Source organism: Alligator sinensis, unplaced genomic scaffold, assembly GCF_000455745.1.
Source record: "Alligator sinensis unplaced genomic scaffold, ASM45574v1 scaffold1907_1, whole genome shotgun sequence".
Classification (NCBI taxonomy): domain Eukaryota; kingdom Metazoa; phylum Chordata; order Crocodylia; family Alligatoridae; genus Alligator; species Alligator sinensis.
Window position 1 is genome coordinate 156573 of NW_005843160.1, and position 19430 is coordinate 176002.

At 45.6% G+C, this 19430-nt stretch overlaps 2 protein-coding genes across 3 annotated transcripts in view; one reads left to right on the forward strand and one right to left on the reverse strand.

Annotated features, from left to right (window-relative positions):
• Positions 1–169: 169 nt before the first annotated feature.
• On the reverse strand, positions 170–11042 carry CASP9 (caspase 9). Its single transcript, XM_006037682.3, has 10 exons — positions 10894–11042; positions 10590–10803; positions 9171–9260; positions 8434–8471; positions 6425–6601; positions 5265–5354; positions 4142–4289; positions 3389–3568; positions 2702–2811; positions 170–1113 (listed from the first exon to the last, which is right to left on the reverse strand). Exons 1-10 carry the CDS (start codon positions 11023–11025, stop codon positions 1021–1023), a joined length of 1272 nt encoding a protein of 423 aa, XP_006037744.1. The 5' UTR covers positions 11026–11042; the 3' UTR covers positions 170–1020.
• An 88-nt stretch (positions 11043–11130) lies between these two features.
• Positions 11131–19430, forward strand: part of DNAJC16 (DnaJ heat shock protein family (Hsp40) member C16) — a 19839-nt gene continuing 11539 nt past the window's right edge. For both annotated transcript variants that reach the window (XR_003092169.1, XM_006037691.3), the window contains exons 1-4: positions 11131–11271; positions 14871–14937; positions 16053–16383; positions 18639–18823. Coding sequence is in view for 1 of the 2 variants with exons in the window: in XM_006037691.3 (XP_006037753.1) it covers positions 11132–11271; positions 14871–14937; positions 16053–16383; positions 18639–18823 (723 nt within the window). In the remaining variant the exon portion in view is untranslated. The remainder of the gene's footprint in view (positions 11272–14870; positions 14938–16052; positions 16384–18638; positions 18824–19430) is intronic.

Sequence of the window (19430 nt, forward strand, 5' to 3'; positions counted from 1 at the left end):
CTATGACATATGCCAGCTCAATATCACTCCATTTACCACAGCTGTGTTATTTTTCTCCCTGTAGTGGAAAGGGGGAAAAAAAAAGTTGCACATATGCTATTTGAGCTTGTATACAAAAGCAATCATATTTGATAGAAGACAAAGACCTTGAGTCTGTTATAGAGGAAAAGTAATTTAATTTCTTCTTCGAACAGTAGCCTCAGGAATAAATATTCTGATTTTCTTTAAATAGAATCAGTTGGACCTCAATCATCAGACTGGCTGGTGTTCCTAGCAAGTCTGAATGGTTGCAGCTGCAATCATTCAATAGTGGGAAATTCAAGAGACTGCAAAATATGCTTTGTGACACAGCAATGCTTTTATTCTCCCTGCTTGTGGGAGAAGCCAGTCACTGTAGCTAAGAGAGGTTTGGGGGATGCCAGGCCAGCTGCAGAAGAGAAGATCAGGGGAGATGAGAATAAGTAAAGAGCAAGACAAACTGTCTACAAAGATGATGAGTTTAATAGAAAAAGGTAACAAATGCTGTAAAACTCTCCCCTGCCCCAACCCACAGCATTTGGATTCAGGTGCATGTCATTGATTCATAGTGCAAAAGGTTTTGATTATACAATACAAACACTTCATCTTCCCCTCCTCCCACACAAGGGAGCTGCAATCACAGGTCAAAAGTGGACAAAGCCAGCATAAAGCCTAAATCAGCTCAAGGCACTTTTTGCTGAAGAACAGGGAGATAGACTCAAAGGCTGCAGCTACTAGCCTAGCCCAGAATTATCCCACAGGCTGTCACCTGCCTGAAATGTTCTGGATCTGGAATCCAACAGTCTTGCTCTGAGCAGAAAGGGAGCAAAGCCTCCATTTCATAGTAACATGGGAGTTAATCAACCGCACATCCCAGGACACATGCAAATCAGGAGCAGCTGAATACAGAATCAAATCAGAGCAGCCATGGCCATGTGTGGGGTGTCCTCAGGCCTGCTGGAGACAATCCTGACTTACAGGAGAGACCTCCAAGCCTGGGTTTCACTTGGTCATGAAGAAGAACCATTTCCGAAGGAAGTGATAGCAGCCTGGCATCTGCTTGTATTTTTCTTTAGAAGACACTTCATTTGCCACCTGGGAAAGAGAGGAAGGAAAATAAAGAGGTTGGCTGGTTTGCTGATCAAGCACAGCTTACGGCCTTATTGAGGACTGAATGCAGGGGCAGCAAGCAGAACTGTACACAGTAGGAGAGAGGAGACGACTCAGATGTGGACTGCAGCAGTTAGTAGGCTGCTTCTAGAACTGAGCACCTCTTCCCCTGCCTCCTCACTCTCCGCAACAGATGCTCACTTCTGGAAGCCACCTTCAGAGCTGACCTTCCTGTCCCCCTTCCCTCTCACCAAGCTTATGCAACAAGTGCTTTGTCTGAATCAGAAATAGTTCTTCTGAGCACAGGAGAAGTTTAGTCATTTCCTTCGCGTCGACACTGGCATGCAGTTTTGTTAAAAATAGAAAGCTCTGTTGTGCCATTTATGGGGAGTGAAAGTTCTTTCATTCAGAAGCATGAATTATATGAGCCCCCTTTCTTCGGGCGTACTCCTAGGAGCCCCTCTTACTTCCACAAGAAGCTTCCACTGGCATTGAATTACTTCAAAACATTCCCCTTTCCACAAAGAACTGGGTCCTCCATTTTAGAAAGCAGGATCATGCATGGCACCAATTACATCAATGGGTGTTTTTTGGTACCAACTTTCAAAGGGGAGAAGGAGGCTGAGGAGAACATAGGAACAATTCCTAAGGCAGTTTAGGATGTGCTTTATTACCATAACTCCAAAAACATCAGCAATTTGTCATACAAGAATTGCATATGCCTAGTTTCAGAAGGGAAAAAAAAAATACAATTGGAGCTGCAAGTGTATGCAGAGTACACAATATCAGGTAAGCTACTGATCTTTGTTGGACAGCACAGAACAAAAACCCAGATAGCAACACATCTGACAGCAACCCAAATGGATTTCTATGCTATCCCACTGCACTGCACCAGAGATGCAGCAAAATAGGGAGTTATTTCCAAGAACTTCTGCATTCCCAACACTGACTATATAGCAAAGCTTAGCGCTTCATTAGCACGCACACTTATATCTCACGCCGCTAGTTAAGATGTGATTACGTCACTCAGAAGATAAAAAGCAGTATTAAAGGCGAGCATCTGGTGCGGTTTTCCAGAATGCTGACATTCTTAAAGACTAAACAAAATGTCACCGCAGCAGCAGAGCGTGTAAAATTAAAGAGGCAGTCGAAGAGCTCTCAACATTATCAGTGAAGCAAGTCTTCCTTAGCATAATTTCCTTAATATAAATAGCAATACACTTATCATTCTGCCTGTAGCTGCTTGCTCCAACTCATTGGTACTTTTGGTATCACAGGGACAGGTAACATTTTGGCCACTGGCAGGATTATAGGCTCTTAAGCAAAGATTAAAGCTGATAGTTTTTCAAGGGGAACTAGCAGTGTCTAAAGAAACCTTGCTGGGACCTGATGAAGTGAGAGGGTATTCTTCATGTTCTGAAAAATCAAGTCCCTTTAAGGCACCATCCATTGGGCATGTAAAAACTGAAGCTCTCCAAATCAATAGTCACTTTGGAAATTTAGGCCTTAACAGGCAGACTAAGTTCAAAGACTGAGTAACTGAAGCACTAAATCAGAAAAAAGGAACACTTACCCGCAACAACAGCTTCTGCAGATCTTCAGAATCAGCATATTGCTCAAGTATTCTATCCAGGGTTTCCACAAACCAGCTGCCACTCTTGCGATCCCTCCAGGAGACAAATCCTTTGGAAAGAATATAAAAATGTTTCTCTCTCAGTCCAGCAAGGGAAGTCTCCTTGGTATGATACTTCCACTCTCTGGAGAAGTTTCTCTAAACCCAGGCCTGGAAGTCCTCTTTTTTGTGGGTGAGTAGGGCCTGTATTACTGACTGACTTGGAGCAAGTCAAAACCTTCATGTGCCTCAGCTACTTCCACCTGTGACACGAGGATAACAACTCTTCAGACAGTGGCTTCTCATATACTGTCTGTAAAGGACTATGAGATTCTCCATTGAAAGTATGGAGCACTGTCACGCACCAAAAGAAATAGGCATGGAATGAAAATAAAAATGTTCCAATGTTCATACTGTTTAGTTTGTGCAGGACTGTTTTCACCTGTAGCTCTCAAGAGTTCATTATGAATGGGGTACCTATAACCCTTCACATTTTCTAGATGGAGAAACTGAGGTAGGAGGAAGTGACACATACAAAGCCCCCCATTAAGGTACCAGCAGAGCCAGGAACAGAAGCCAAGTGTTATTGTCATCCATTGCTCTATTCACTTGGCATCACTGCCTCCCTCATAAAAAAAAACAACTCACCTGGAAACGTTGAATAGGACACCAAGATGTCACTGGCCGTGGGTAAACTGGTAACTGCATCTGGCTCATCCAAGTTCCCCGAGGAGGGCTTAAGGGGAGATGCATCTGACTGTAGAGAAGCTCCATAACCTTGGTTTCCAGATGAGTCGGAATCCAATTCAAATCCATAATCCCTTTCCTCTGCCAGAGGCAACCAAGAAACCCTTCTCAGTTACAAGCACAAGTAATAAGAAGTGGATTCCCACCTTCCCCATCCATAAGTCTAGTTCTTCTGATATGAGAGGCAACTGTTCTTTTCTCCTTTGCTGTGTTAGACGACTTGGAAACATCTGCAATTCATGGAAGTACAATTTGAGTTCATTCTTACCAACCAAAACCTTTCGGCCACACAGGGAGAACTGAAACAGTCCACTCTGCTAGAGTCCATACAGCAGCTGAGACCCTTTCACTTCCTTCCCACAGCCCTTCTTAATTAACCAAGCCAGTTTCAGTGCAGTGGAATGCATGCCCCAGTCTGACCTGGCTGCTAACAGCTTGGTCTTTAGAAATTTCACGCTCTGGTCTATTGGCATTTGCCCTCAGCAAAAAGAATATGCAATAAAGAGCAAGAGAAGACAGCTCAAGAATAGGAAATAGGAAAGAAAACAATTATACCAGAAATACCAACACATGAACAAGTGGCAACACAACTGTTTCTCCCCCCAAACAATCCTTCTAGGACAGAGTACTAGAGAAGCTAGAGCAGATATTCACCTCCACCACAGGCCTGAATGATGAAGAGTTTGGGTTTGCCCCTCAAGCTCCAGCAATTTAATCCATTGAAGCAGTTCACAATCCTTTCAACCGGAATGGCATTCCCATCTGTCCCACAAACTTCTCCAGGAAACTGAATATGGCTGCGCTGAAAGAACAAAAGCCAAGAGCCAATAACTCAAAAGAAAAGGTAAACGCAATCAGCCCTCCCAGCTTGTCTTGCATGCAACCACCCTTGTGTGCAGATCTCAAAATGCAACCTAAGTTTGCTGCTATCTAGAAGGACTTGGAAAGCAAGATGAGGAGAGAGAACAGCAGCCAATATCAGTCTGGAAATAGTCTAAATTCCAGACACCCATGATCCTCCTTATCTGACCCATGCCCTAGGTTCCCCTGAGGTTCATGGGGTCTTATTTCCCCCCTGCCCCACAAGCTGATTAGATTGCATTCCTCACAGTCACCCTAAATTCTCCCCTTCCTGTAATTCCATCTCATTACTTCTAGCTAGATGCCACTGCAGTAAAAGTGTTCACTGTTGCAAATAATCACCGCCCATTGACCAGTGAGTTGGGCATGTAAAGCTAGGGAAGACCTGAAAGGTCATGTAGTCCTTTCAGCACAGGGCTGTTCCACCCAGAGCACTGTGTAGTGCCAGGCTCCCTTTACTGCTGCATCCAGAATTTATTCTCAATGTGCACCCTGCTCCCCAAAAGCTTGCATCAGAGTTATAAAGCACACAGGACCCTCAAAAGGTGAGACAGGATCAGAGCCACCTTAAGAAAGCAAAAGGGCACCCAGATAAGACATCTCATTGCAACATTATACAGTAGAAAGCAACCATCAAGGGATTCCTACAAACATGATGGCAGATCAGCTTTCCCACTGGTCTCTTCTATTGGTTCAATGGCGCTGTTGCTACATCCATCTTCCTGGACCTCCCAACTCATGTATCCTGAAGTTTGCAAGGAAAAGGCCCCACTGGCTTTACCCACAAGATATTAGGGCATGAAGGAGACAAACACTCCCAACAAAGAGATGCTGGGACCTCGGTAACCAACACATGCTTCAGAAGTCTACTATGCAACCAGAGCAAAGGGAAAATGAAGGAGGGCTTGGATCTTACCTGACGGCCGTGGGACAGGATCACAACCAGGCAGCAGTCCATAGCACTGTGGTCCTTCTGGGCCAGTGCCCACAGCTCCGAGTACATTTCCTACACACACAGCAGTATATTATTAAAGTGTGTACATCTCCAATTTAGTTAGTCTATAAGGTGCAACCATATCCTGCCTTCTGTCTGACTTCAGAGTAACACAGCTGACTATTTCTCGATACACATTGGCCAAGCTCAGTGACACGTTTTTCCCATTTTTCGGCTGGCAGGTTAGCAATACTCCTGTCAGTCTGACCCCTCAAAGCAGTTCCACATCAACACTATGCTGCTGAAAGAACCGGGACAGCACTTCTAAAAAGGAGGTATGCCTTAGACACACCCAAGAGCCCAGAAAAGGTCCCTCTCACAGTCCACAGTGACAGGGGGACAATGTTTGTAAAGAGGCGAGTACGCTTTACTCTCCCATGGCCTGTCCAGCCTAGTCCCCATTTTTGCACGGTCACATGTCCACTGGGAACTGGGCTGAGATCTAATCTGCTTGTGTCACATGGGACACTCAACTCCCCATCAGGCAGGAACAGTTTCTGGGTGACTGCAATCGATTGTCATTTAACATTTGCTGCTTTAACAAAGAAAGGAGATTTCCCCTGAATAGTATCCTTTTAAAGAAGGCATTAATCTCAGCGTGTGCTCTCAAACACAGCACCAAGTCTGTATAGCCTACGCAGGCTGAAATGCACTGCCTTTGGTTTTAGGAAAATAAGACAAGCCTGCTTTATCTTAAATGGAAGCTCCAGGGGATTGACTGTCCTGCTTAAAAATCAAACAATACATGAGTCAAACGCAAACAGAAGACAGACCCCCTGGGTACCCTGATAAAAAAGACGAAGTCAAACATATCAAATAAATGCAACATCAGAAGACTGCTTATAAATCATGTTCAGGAATGAAACCCAAGCCCAGAGGGGCTAAAACATGCGAGCGTTTTTTTTTTTTGCTGTAATGTAAAGAGGAAGATTGGAAAGTCATCTTTTGATGAGCTCGTTGAGCACTGCAGTTTGGGCTTTTTGACAGGCTCTTGACACCAGTGCACAAACTGTTCCATTCTACCGATGTTTTGAGCCACTCTGCTTTCTCAACAGGGGTTAGCTGGAAGCTGCTCTTTTTACCTTAGCTTTGAGATCTTGTCGGGTCAGGACTTCAAAGTGGAACAATGAGAAGCGCCTCTTCAGTTTCTCGTAGTCTAGGTCGGAGCCCTGTCGAAGGGACAGACCAGACTCAGGGCTGAAATGGACGTTGTTGATGATGAGGCAGTATCCACATGGGCGCGACTTCAGAACATAAACCTAGTGCACACAGACCCACAAGGAATGGTCAGCAGAGAGACAAAATGAACACCCCCCCCCCCCCCCCCCCCCCCACTCAGGGCAGCCACTGGCTAACCTGGCAGGAGGCAGCCCAGAACTGAACATGCAGCTCATATGATTTCTCCTATGAACTCAATTTACTCCTTGCCTAGGATCAGGGATGGATAATGGGACCCACTTCCATATAGGAATTAATACAGACGGGGGGGGAAATGCAGCCCAGCCTAACTGAACAGGGATCACACTTGGCAGAAGACAGGTGCCTTCCCCTACACAACAGCTCAACAGATAGAGCATGAAATAAGGAAGCTTCAAAAGTCTCTGAACAGACGTTATGCAGACAGATAGAGCCCAAAGACCCAACTACAAAAAGAAAACATCAGGAGACCCAGCCAGTACTTACAAAAATCCCTCACGCACTCAGATGCACTTTATTTAGCTTTGCCTGTGCAAATATTCCATTGACTTTAATGAGACTACTCAAATGCTTGCAAGATCAGGGTCTTGATTTACATGACTAAAGTGGCCAAGTTAATTTACCTGAAAATAAATTTGAGCTACATTTTCTGGAAGGCGATTCCAAAACATGCCTGTCTGCATTTGTGAACTTTGCCTTTTGTTATTAGCATATTTTGGTTTTGTAATTATAATGCTGAAATATACCAATAACAAAAATAGCACTATAATTACAAAACCAAAATACCAACAACAATAGAAAGAGCACTTTGCAAGTGCTGCACCAGATAATTATTAGTTGTCCCAAGCATAACTGCTTAAGGAATAATATTTGGGTGCATGTTATTGTTTATACTTATAGGGTAGCTAATACAATATAGAAGGAGGAATGGGATGTTTAATTCTGTGCCAATCTGAATCAAACTGGGCATGCCAGGCAAGTAAGGACTTGTTACAGGACTTGTCCAGGTAACTGGGTCAGATACCTGAACTCCAAACTGTAAATAAATTCACTGGAATTTACCAGTCCCAGGCAAAACGTTCAGATGCCTCTCAAGCTACTAACGCTGATCAGGTGCGGATTTAGTCTGCACTAAAAAAGTTCTGCCAACGTGGCTATGATAAAGTAGGAGCATGTGAAAAGGAAAAATCATATCCCTAACTGGCCCAGCTATGCTAGCAAAAGTCTTAGTATGGATAGTTATAATGGCAAGAGAGCTTTCATCAGCATGGATTATTCTGGGTTGGGAAACGGGTATAAACTAGAGGCACAACTGGATTTTTTTTTGCCAGCACAAGCTGCATTTCCACAAGGAGGGTTGGATGGTACAGCTACACTAGCAAGCCTATTGCCATGTAGCAAAGCCTTGCAAAGGTAGCTGGTCCCCTCCAAATGCAAAAAGGTTTACCATTGGCTTTACAGCAGTAACCAAGTGTGTCATGCACCTGTCCCCTATTGATTTCCAAGCACCAAAGGACTGAATATGCCAGAAGGCACCTAGTATTATCTTCAGGCACCTCAATACCTTTGTAGTTTAGGATTTGATTGGGAATCTCTCTTAGTGGACCACCTTCACAGTGGATAGAGATGCTAGATGAGCTCTGGGGTCAGCTGCCTCTGCTAACTGTTAAAGGTATTTGAGCACTTCACTACCACTGGAATCTAATGGAGCTATGCTCTTAAATCCCCTTAACAATCTGGACCAAAGCCCTTTGGATTGTCAATGAGCCTTAGGCTTAGAAATGCCTGATTCCCTTTTGAAAATGGGGCATCAGGTGGATGTGACAGGAGCTGGCACTGGACAGCTCAAAGAGGACACAAGCAAGAAAAAGATGCACAGAAAAAGGACACTGACCATATCGGAGTTCTGTCTGGACCTGTCTGCAGCAGCACCTGCAACACACAGACCTGACATTCAGCTCCAAGCAAGCACCTGCAACTCATTAGCAAAAGGCTTGGACTTAGCTTCACAGCATTAATACCAACACAAACGTTGGCTCACATTTGTTACACTGCATCTTAAAACCAATAATGCCATGGCATGGCATCCATGTGTCTTTCTGATGAGATCCCTTCTGTTAATTAGGTCTTTCCCTGTTGGAGCCAACATGAGAAAGCCTTTGTTTTAACCCCCTTTTATTCCTCTCTAGCTGTTTTGAGCTTGTAGGAAGATCCCAAGACAACAGCTCATGATGTGTACCAACACTGCGGCCTGAAGAGGAGACATGCAGGTACAAGCTTCGCAGGGAAAAGCAGCAGATTTGCTGTCCCTTCACTGCACACAGGGGAAAAATAATCACTGTTCAGCAGCGATGCCTGGGCAGCAAGGTGCAGGGAAGCCCAGCACGTATAGAGAAAGCTACAAGGAAAGGGGAGAGTGGAGCAAAAGGTGCATTTTGTATTCCTATAATGTCTTCCAGTTATACAATACTCATGTGTTCCAGGCAGCATGGCATTCAGGGAGATTAACCCAACATGAAAAATACTGTGAGACTCCCAGAGGGATAGGTGGTCAAGGGCTTCCTCAGAGAAGCAGGGGAAGGACAGAGAAACTGCCAGGACTTAGGTCTTACCTACCAAGAGACTACTTACTGTGAGCTACTGCACCAGGGTGGTCCAATTCTTGGTCTCTCTCAGTCCTGGCTTGGACTGGCAGAGGCAAATACTCAGAGTCTCTCCCACCTGAAAAGGCACAGGACATTTGAAGTACCCCTCTTCCTCCAGGTTCCTGCCAATGGTAGGGTGTGTGAAGCAGACAGCAGGCTCTCTCTGGAGTTGTTTGGAGCACTGCTTGTTGCAGGCAATTGAATATCTTGCCCTACAGCCTGGGTGCTAGGTATCATTTATATCCTTCCACTGTAGGGCTCAGTTGTTAACGATATGGCATGAGATGAAACTAGAACAAGACTGTGCAGTGAGCTGGGTGGGAATTGTGAGCCAAGTGTTTTCACTACTGTTCCTTTCTTCCTGGATTGTGCTTATAGACAGCAACTTCTCCTGTGCGTACCCTAAAGAAATCAAGCATCCTGAAAAGGCTAGTCCGTTCAGAAAGATGCCTCTCTACTCCTTTCTTCCCTAAAACTCCATCTGACCCTCCCCTATACCCCCCCTCAGCTGAACCCAGCACCTGTCCTTCCCCTTAACTGCAACATGCATCTTTTTGGCCACCAATTATTCTGCAAATAGCCTTCCAAGGCCACCTCCTTCCTGCAAATGCTCGTCTCTCTCTCACTGACTTCCTCCAAGCCAAATATCTTTGCAACATCTAAACTACTCTGCAAGGCATGATCTATCCATCTAAGACTAAGCAATGCCTTTAAGGTTTGGCGAAACAACCAGCAACACTTAGAGCACCCTATAAAATAAAGGGGCAACAAAGGGAACCTGAAAATGAAAAGTAAGCTGTTAATGGAACCAGCTACCCAACCAACAACACAGATATCTGACAAAAAAACCCAGCACTGGTCCTCAAATTACAGACATTTTGTGCATTTATAGTTCCTTTCCTTCAAGGATCTCGGCATATTTTAGCTTTGCATCGTATGTCTTTTGCCAGATAGATAAGCTTTATCCCCATGTTGTAGCAGAGAAAATTATGAGCTTTATGGCTCTCCAATAGCCACTGGCCTAGGAACGGAGCCCAGATCTGAGGTCTAATCCCTTCTTTAAATCAAGGCAAACAGCGTCTTCCTGATGCAGAGAGAAACATATGCCCTCAGACTTCAGATCTGAGGCACCAGAGAGATTATATGCAATATAACATCAGTCAAGAACTTATATGCAAGAACATCCATCTCAAGTTCCCGGGACATAGCTGCAGATAAGAACTCGTTAGTAACGCGGAACCGCGCTGCCCTTTCCCAAACGCTGCACGGGCTAACACCGGATTCTGGATAATAGACGGGCCATCACATTGAACAGGCCGCTAGCCGCTCTCCGGTACCGCTACAGCAAGAGGGCTTACGAACGCTGCATTTTGCTGCTTGTTACAGCAGTCCCATCGACACTTACCTGCACGGCCCTTTCCACCACGCAGTCCGATTTCAATGGGTTTTATGTCAATTGAGGACGGCCGCGGGAAAGCGCATCCTTCACTCAGGAAATCCGCCAGGTCTTTCTGTCCGGTTTCGTGTAGGATGGAAACAAAGGTAGGAAAAGCTTGCTTTCCTCGGGTCTCGAGGTCGATCAGTAACTGCCTGGCTTGGTCTCTCAGAGTGCCTGCTCTCTGTAAGGGAGGGGACACGATTTACACCCCGGGCCCAGAAACCAGCATTTCCAAACAGCAGGGAGCGGAGGGGAGGGAGGCGGCCGGCACCTGGATGTCGTCGAGCATGTCCCGGGAAAAGACGCCGTCCCGCACCAGCGGCCCCCACAGCGCCTCCACCTGCAGGCCCCGCACCAGCCGCACACGACCCCGCTGCAGCCGTTGCCGCTGCTCGGCTTCCATCGCTCGGATATGACGTCGCCGCGCCGCACATCCGGCCTCCTACACCCCAGCATGCCCCGCGCGCGGATTCCACCCCCCCTCGAGCGGAAGTGAGTGCGCCGTGTCCATGGTGACGGTGCTGGTGCTGGCGCTGGCCCTGCCGGGCCCGCGGGCCGCCGACTTCGACCCGTACCGCGTGCTGGGCCTGGGCCGCGCCGCCGGCGCCGCCGACATCAAGAAGGCCTACAAGCGCCTCGCCCGAGAGTGGTACGTCCCGTCGTCCCGTCCCGTCCCCCTCCCCGGGATCGGGCCCCCACAGAGGGCTGAGCACCGCTGTCCCGTCATTGCGGTTTGAGGCAAATGATGGAGCTGAGGCTGGTCCTGCTTCGAGCAACATATATATATATATATCTTTTATCTATTCACCCTATGGTGCAAAAGTAGGGGGCAAGAATATATTATCGTACCTTTCTGTAGAAATGACCATAAACACCATAACTGACACACGCTGCGCAGTACCGCGCTTTCTGAAGTGCGCTGTATATCACTCGATTAAACAGGGAAGTACGGTCACTCATCACATAAAATTGTATTTAAACAGAAGGTGAAGGAACATCTTCATCAGGGTCATGGCGTTCAGAAGAGCTTTTTGGGGGAGATTTTGGGGAGACTTGGAGCCACTCGACGGCTTTTTGACAAACTGATCCAGGGATGGTTTTTTTGCTGCCCTTTTTTTTTTTCCTCATTGCAAATTTCCCTGTAGTGCCATAAGCGCGAGGATCCAGCGCCGTGAGTAATGACGCGGGTGTAAATGGCGAAACGCCGCAAGTCGAGGGCTCCCCGCTTAGGGTGACTATATGAAAGATGTTTATTCTTGCCACCTACTTCTGCATCACAACAGATTGAGACGGACTACAAAAGTGGGTGGATGAGAACAGGATGGGGTTCAATGCAGACAAATGCAGGGTGCTGCACCTTGGGAGAAGGACTCCACAGCGCGCACACAGGCCAGGGAGCTTCCCTCTTGAAAGCACAGAGGCGGAAAGGGATCTCGGAGTCATTATCGACTCCAAGATGAACATGAGCCGCCAATGCCAGACCGCAGCCAGCAAGGCCAGCCATACCTTGTCAAGCATCCAAAGGTGCATCCCAAGCCAGTCCAGAGAGGTGATACTCCCCCTCTATGCATCTTTGGTCAGGCCGCAGTTGGAGTACTGCGTCCAGTACTGGGCGCCGCACTTCAAAAGGGATGTGGCCAGCCTGGAGAGGGGTCAGAGGAGGCCACCCGCATGGTGAGAGGGCAGCAGGACAGGCCCTACGAGGAGAGACTGAAGGACCTGAACCTGTTCAGCCTCAGCAAGAGGAGGCTGAGGGGGGACCTGGTGGCTGCCTACAAGCTCATCAAGGGGGATCAACAGCAAATAGGCAGAGCCCTTTTCTCCCCAGCACCACCTGGGGTGATGAGGAACAATGGTCATAAGCTGATGGAGAATAGGTTTAGGTTAGAGATCAGAAGGCAATATTTTACAGTTAGGGTGGCCAAAATCTGGAACCAGCTTCCCAGGGAAGTGGTCCTCGCCCCTCCCTTGGGCAAATTCAAAAAAGAGGTTAGATGATCACCTGTCTGGGGTCTTGTGAACCCAGCATTCATTCCTGCCTGTGGCAGGGATCAGGCTAGATGATCCGTTCAGGTCCCTCCTGACCCTAGCTACTATGAACCCACGGGTTGAGGAAAGTGTGTGTGTGTGTGTGTGTGTGTGTGTAAGGGTCACGGGCAGACTTTAAAAAAGGATCAACAAGCTTTTAAAAATGGATTCTCCTTTAAAGGAGAAAAAAAAAAAAAAAAAAAAAAAAAGGGAAACTGTGGGTTTTCCCTTGCAGGCAGGCAGAGCAAGGGGTGGCTTGGGGCTCCCCCCGTACTATGCACTGGGGGGCTGGGGACACTGGGTCGGAACTGGCCCTCGATGTTTACAAATGGGTCCTGGTACAAAAAAAAAAAAAGGTTGAGAACTGTTGCCCTATAGGACAAAGGATTACTTGCAAGAGTAAAAATTAAGAGACATGGTCCTTGGTTTTATAGATGCAAAGTTATAGGCCAAATTGGAACTTAACATTTGTGGACCAAGGAGTAGTTGAGTATTAGATTTTGGAAGACCCGATACATTTTGTGTTGTATAAGATGGGGGGGGCGGGGAAATAATATATATAATAATCTATTGGTGAAATCATCCGGAGTATGAACAGATGTATTTTCTTTTGTTATCTTTGGGGCTTTCGTAGGGGTTGTTGCAGGATGGTGATGGTTGTAAGTGAATGTCTCTAATTGTATCTATTTAATGCTCCCTAAACAAAGTAATTCAAGTTCCTGGACTTTGTTTAAAACAGGACACACTTGAACTCTGATCAAGACAGACTTTAGGTAAAGTTTTCTATACATCTAGAAGACAGACTTCTGAATTGAAAGAAAACTCTAAGACTCACAATGTATACTTTTGTTCATCTTGTACCTAGTTGTCTTCTCTTTTTCCAAGATCTTTATCCTGCAAACAGTGAAAGCAAATTGATACTCTTAGACATACATGCACAAGTGGACCGATTGGGGTACTAAAGTGTGTGTGTTTTAACTGGAAGGTTTCCAGTGTGTGTTTAAGATTATGACAGCTAAACACTTGGAAATGAAGAAGGGAGTTAGAAATAGGTTTTCAAGAGGATGTGATTTTTTTTTTTTTTTAAAGGTCTAATGCCTTACATAATAGGATTACATTAACAAGTTTTGACATTGAGTATAGCATTCACTTTTGGTGATAACACTGGTACTTTACTGATGAGAAGGTTACAGCCTCTTCTGATGATCAGTAAGGCCAGTGCTAGACTTAATTTACAGTCTTAAATACCAAGCCCAAGATCAATCTTTGAAGAGGTTTAAGAGTACTAGATGCAGACGTTGCTAATCCATACGCTCGTCAAATCAGTATGAGAGAGAGCGAGCTGTGACCTTCATCAAGCTGTGCTTTGGGTAAAAATAAAGCAAAAGCCCTGGCACACGTGTCTCATACAATAAAAATACCAGTATAATCCACACTTAAACTTTAGTTTTAAAAAGCAGTTAAGAGATTGAAGTCAAGTGAGAAGAGTTTGCTCTGATACCATCTCTGACTAAAACTGCCTTTGATATATGTGTTTTGAGACTTTACATGTCACCAAACAGACAGACAAGCCAGCATGCGATCTACCTCACACCGGTGCTTTCCACGGGCATTTAGAGCATTGTATTTTTAAAGCAGTGGGGGACAATCTTTTTGGCAGGCGTGTCACAAATTAAGGCCAGCATGCTCCCTGCATGCCACTCCAATCCCATTCCCCTACCCAGTCTGCAGCTATGCTCCTTGCTGCCTCCCCTGCCTGGCATGCATAGTGGAAGCTAGCCATACCAGTTTCAGAGGAAATTGGTTAGTTTGCATAACATACTAGTTTGTATCCTTACGTGCAAGGGCAGAGCTGATGTACGACACGTGGAAAGTTATTGGAACTGCAGCATCTATCATCTCTGTCCTCAGGGAACCTAGGCAGGAAAGGGGTCATTTAATACTATTGTTTAAAACAACTAACAGGCATTAAAATTCTTTGTGCTTCAGCCAAGTGGGGGGGAGGCAGGGGTCAGACTCCTGTCATAGACCTACTTTAAACGTCAGACAGATTAAGCAGGGGATACCACTAAATGTCTTTAACATCTACATATACCATTTGGCATGAGTATTACGCCAAGGCAGTCTACTTTTGTGGCATGTTGTGCAACTCCCTGTGATAAGCTGCTATCACTTCCTAGAGGATGACATGCATATTCTCATTTTCTTTTCGCATTGTAGGCATCCCGACAAAAACAAGGATCCAGGAGCAGAAGATAAGTTTATCCAAATTAGCAAGGCCTATGAGGTATTAAATACTGCTTCTTAACTTTATGCTGCTTTTCAACCTTGCTGTTCGATCCTGGAAGGTGCTGTTCCTCTCTTTTACGTCACCCTTTATAGCTATATGAATAGTCTCTCAGCTCTGTGCATTTCTAGAGAGAGAAACATTGGGGTGGGGAGAAGAGAGAGAGGAGAAATCTGTGTGTTCTAGATAAACACAAGTCCTGGATGTTGCTGTCTTCCTAAATACCTTTGTCCATTTATAATCTCTCCAGTTATTGGGGGAGAATTTAATTAGACCTCAGAGAAACTGATGGCAATGTTTTAGTAGAACATATGGAAAGTTCTGCTCTTTGCTGGCTGAGAAGCATCAAGCAAGGCAGAAAGGGGTCTTAAAGTGCAGCAGGCAGGTTCTCTTTTCATCTATTATGCATATTCCAAATGAGGATCTGAGTGAGCTTAATTACTTTGAGAGCTTTAGTCGCTTCTAAAAATAGTATTTGCATAAGGAGCACTTGCAGGTCACTTATCCGAGGCTCGCTGAATCAGCCACCTCAGCTTGTGACAAAGCTGAGGCTTTTCATACAGCTGTGCTGAGCCTCTAGGAAGTGAATGAATTCTGATCTCCCAACTGGAAAAAAAAAGCAGTTTCGGCCCCACAGTGCTGCTAGTCTTTCTGAGCACTTCACCTCTTCAAATTAACATCAAAGCAAGTAGGAGTGCCACAACATCTAGCTGGACTACATCAGCTTGAGGAATCTCACATTGAGAAACTGAAGTGCAAGATAAATTTGGAAGACATACAGTGCCATGGAGCTTAAAAGCCTGGAATTAAGGTTTTAAAGAGGCTGGTTAATTAATGCATAGGTTTGTACAAGATTATCCAATAAAATATTCTATGTCCATGCATCAGCTTTTGCTCTTTGCCATGTACATAGATTTGCCTACAGGGACAAGGCTGTAAAAACAGCACGGTTCACTTTCTTGGGGCTCAGAGTTTTAGACATTTAGTCAAAATAAAATTCCTCTTTAAGTCTATTTAGGGAAACAGGAAAAATGTCATGCCTCCAGTTCCCTCTTAATGGATCTGGACTTTTTCTTTTCAACCCTTACTACTATACTCAACTCTCCCATTAACAGATACTTTCCAATGAGGAAAAGAGGGCAAACTTTGATCGTTACGGAGATGTGGGCGAGAACCAGGGATATTCTCAGCACCAGCACCGCCAGTTCCACCACTTCCATGAAGGCTTTTACTTTGACGAGTCCTTTTTCCATTTCCCATTCAACTCGGAGCGACGCGACTCCTCAGATGAGAAATACTTGCTGCACTTTTCACACTACATGCATGAGATTGTGCCAGACAGTTTCAAAAAGCCTTACCTCATTAAAATAACCTCAGACTGGTGTTTTAGCTGCATCCACATTGAACCTGTGTGGAAGGAGGTGGTTCAAGAGCTAGAGGCGCTGGGTAAGAGAAACCAATAACCGTTCAGCTTTAACTTGTTTTCAGGGAGAGGCTGTCTCAAAGGTTTCTACCCTGGGCTGCAGCAAGTGATTTCAGTGTTGGAGGGGTGCATTTACATTAAGCCACTGCATTCCTTTGCAGCTTCTCAGTGTGATGCAAATGGTTTTTACATCTGTGTTTTCCAGGCTAAGGAGCAAGGATCATTAATAACATTCAATACTGGGAAGATCAATGACACTAGGACAAGATTTGCAACGTTAGGAAACATTTTCTAGCAGAGAGATCTAGAAGACCGAGTTAACCACTGAAAGGACCTGGCATAAACTCAGCCCATAGAAGTAGTGGCAGTTTAACTACACAAGTCTTGCTTGACCAATCTTATTTCCTTTTACAACCAGGTGACCTATCACCTGGACAAGGGGGAAGAGATTGATGTTGTATATCTTGATTTTAAAAAAGCCTTCGATCTGGTATCCCATGATCACCTCTTGGCAAAACTGGCTAACTGCTGCCTTTACCTCACCACGATCCGCTGGCTGGGGAATTGGCTCCGCGGTAGGACCCAGAGGGTGGTGGTTGATGGGAGCCAATCGTCTTGGTGCACGGTCACCAGTGGGGGCCCTCAAGGTTCTGTCCTAGGGCCTGTACTGTTTAACATCTTCATCAATGATGTGGACATTGGTGTCAGAAGCAGACTGGCCAGGTTTGCCAACGACACCTAACTCTGGGGTAAAGCATCCACACCTGAGGACAGGAGAGAGATCCAGGCTGATCTTGACAGGCTCATGAAATGGGCGGATGAAAACCTGATGGTGTTCAACCCCGAAAAATGCAAGGTTCTCCACCTTAGGAGGAAAAACCTGCAGCATGCTTATAGGCTCGGCAGTGCTACACTGGTTAGTACTACGGATGAAAGGAACTTGGGGGTCATGATTGACCATGAGATGAACATGAGTCTTCATTGTGATGCTGCAGCTAGTAAAGCAAGCAAAACGCTGGCTTGCATCCATAGATGCTTCTCAAGCAAATCCTGGGATGTCATTCTCCTATTGTACTCAGCCTTGGTGAGGCCACAGCTGGAGTACTGCGTCCAGTTTTGGGCTCCACAATTCAAAAAAGATGTGGAAAAGCTTGAGAGAGTGCAGAGGAAAGCCATGCACATGATCAGAGGTCAGGAAAACAGACCTTATGAAGAGAGGCTGAGAGCCATGGGGCTCTTCAGCCTGGAAAAACACAGGCTCAGGGGTGATCTGGTAGCCACCTATAAGTTTATCAGGGGAACGTCTGTTCACCAGACCACCCCAAGGGATGACAAGATCGAACAGTCACAAACCACCGCGACCGATTCAGGCTGGACATAAAGAAGAACTTCCTTACTGTCCAAGCCCCCAAGGTTTGGAATAGACTGCCGCTGGAGGCGGGTCAAGCACCCACTTTGAACACCTTCAAGACACATTTGGATGCTTATCTTGCTGGGATCCTATGATCCCTGCTGACTTTCTGCCCCTGGGGCAGGGGGCTGGACTCAATGATCCTCCGGGGTCCCTTCCAGCCCGAGTGTCTATGAAATCTATGAAGTCACTAGAGAATCCTGCCCTAGCAGAGGATAAATTGGACTGGTCAGAGATTAACCAGGTTAAGTGTTTTGCCTTGCACCCTGTACTTTGCATCATCCTTGCACCTACATTTAGCACAGTACTGATTCATCCTGAAGAGTACAGGGAGGGCTGCAATACAGCCATATGGGGCCTAAATCAAGGCTACGGCCATGCACAGTTTCGGGTGAAAACAGTTTAAGACTCAAAGTACACTGGGATGCTGCTGAAATACTTTACAATATCTTTTGCTCAGGGTGGAACATCTTGTTTCTTTCCTGGATTGTCTGCAAAGCAGGAAATAGTCAATACAGACAACACAGAATCAGAAAGAGGGCAAGGAGAGGAAGTCCCTGGCATTAAGTGTACAATACAGTAACATTTCTCCTTGGGAGGTTTTACATGCCGAGTAGAGAACTGTGGGCAGAAGGAATAGAAGGAACTAGCGTTACTGTTACTCCCTCCTGACAGCACAGTCTGAGCTTCTTGCTTCTCCACAAAATGTGTAAAGGGAAATTCTAAAGTGAATTAGCCCTTGGACCAGGCCAGTTGATTGGCTCAGTGCAGTGCGTGCAGTCAGATAATTTAATACTGAATTCCTTTTAGAATAGATTGGGTCACCTACCAGCCTGCATCAAGGTAACCCTCTTTATGGACTTCCAGGAGTGGGGATTGGAGTCGTCCATGCTGGGTATGAGAGACGTCTAGCGCATCATCTAGGAGCACACAGCACCCCATCAATTCTGGGACTTATTAATGGGAAGATATCATTCTTCCACAATGCGGTTGTTCGGGAGAACCTGCGGCAATTTGTGGAGAACCTTCTTCCAGGGAACCTCATAGAGAAGGTACATAACAGCAAGATGTAGCCTGTGGTGATTTTGATAATTAAGTGTGTGCACTGGAAGGCTGGATGGATCTCTGATAGAGCCAGCCTCCAGGATGAACTTTAGTATTAGCATATCAGAAGTGCAGACAGAAGTGATTTGCAGTGAAGGGAGAGTGGTGGCTTGAATGAATGAATGAATCAGTAACAACTAAAAACACTTGATTCCATTTTTAAATGACCATGTACAAGATAGACATCTCACCATCTTCCCTTGATAATTAGGAGAATGTGGTCAGAGCCTGCTGTCTGGGGCTGACAAGATGCCTATCCCATCAGCAAGATACCCCAACCTATAGCCTTTAGGGGCAAATGAAAGGTTTGTTCACATAACGCTTTGTAAACACTTAAATGCCCACATGAATTAAGGATTACATGGAGATTGACTAAACCTGGGCTCCAAAATAACACCCCTTGTACTTTAGACACCAGCCACATATATTCTAGATTTCTCTTATTTTCTCTTTCTTCTGTCCTCTTTCAAAAAGGAGATGAGAACCTGCTGCAACATTTTAAGCATTCTCAATCCTCATTGTTTCATGCATTTCAAGGAAGCTCTGAGCAATTAG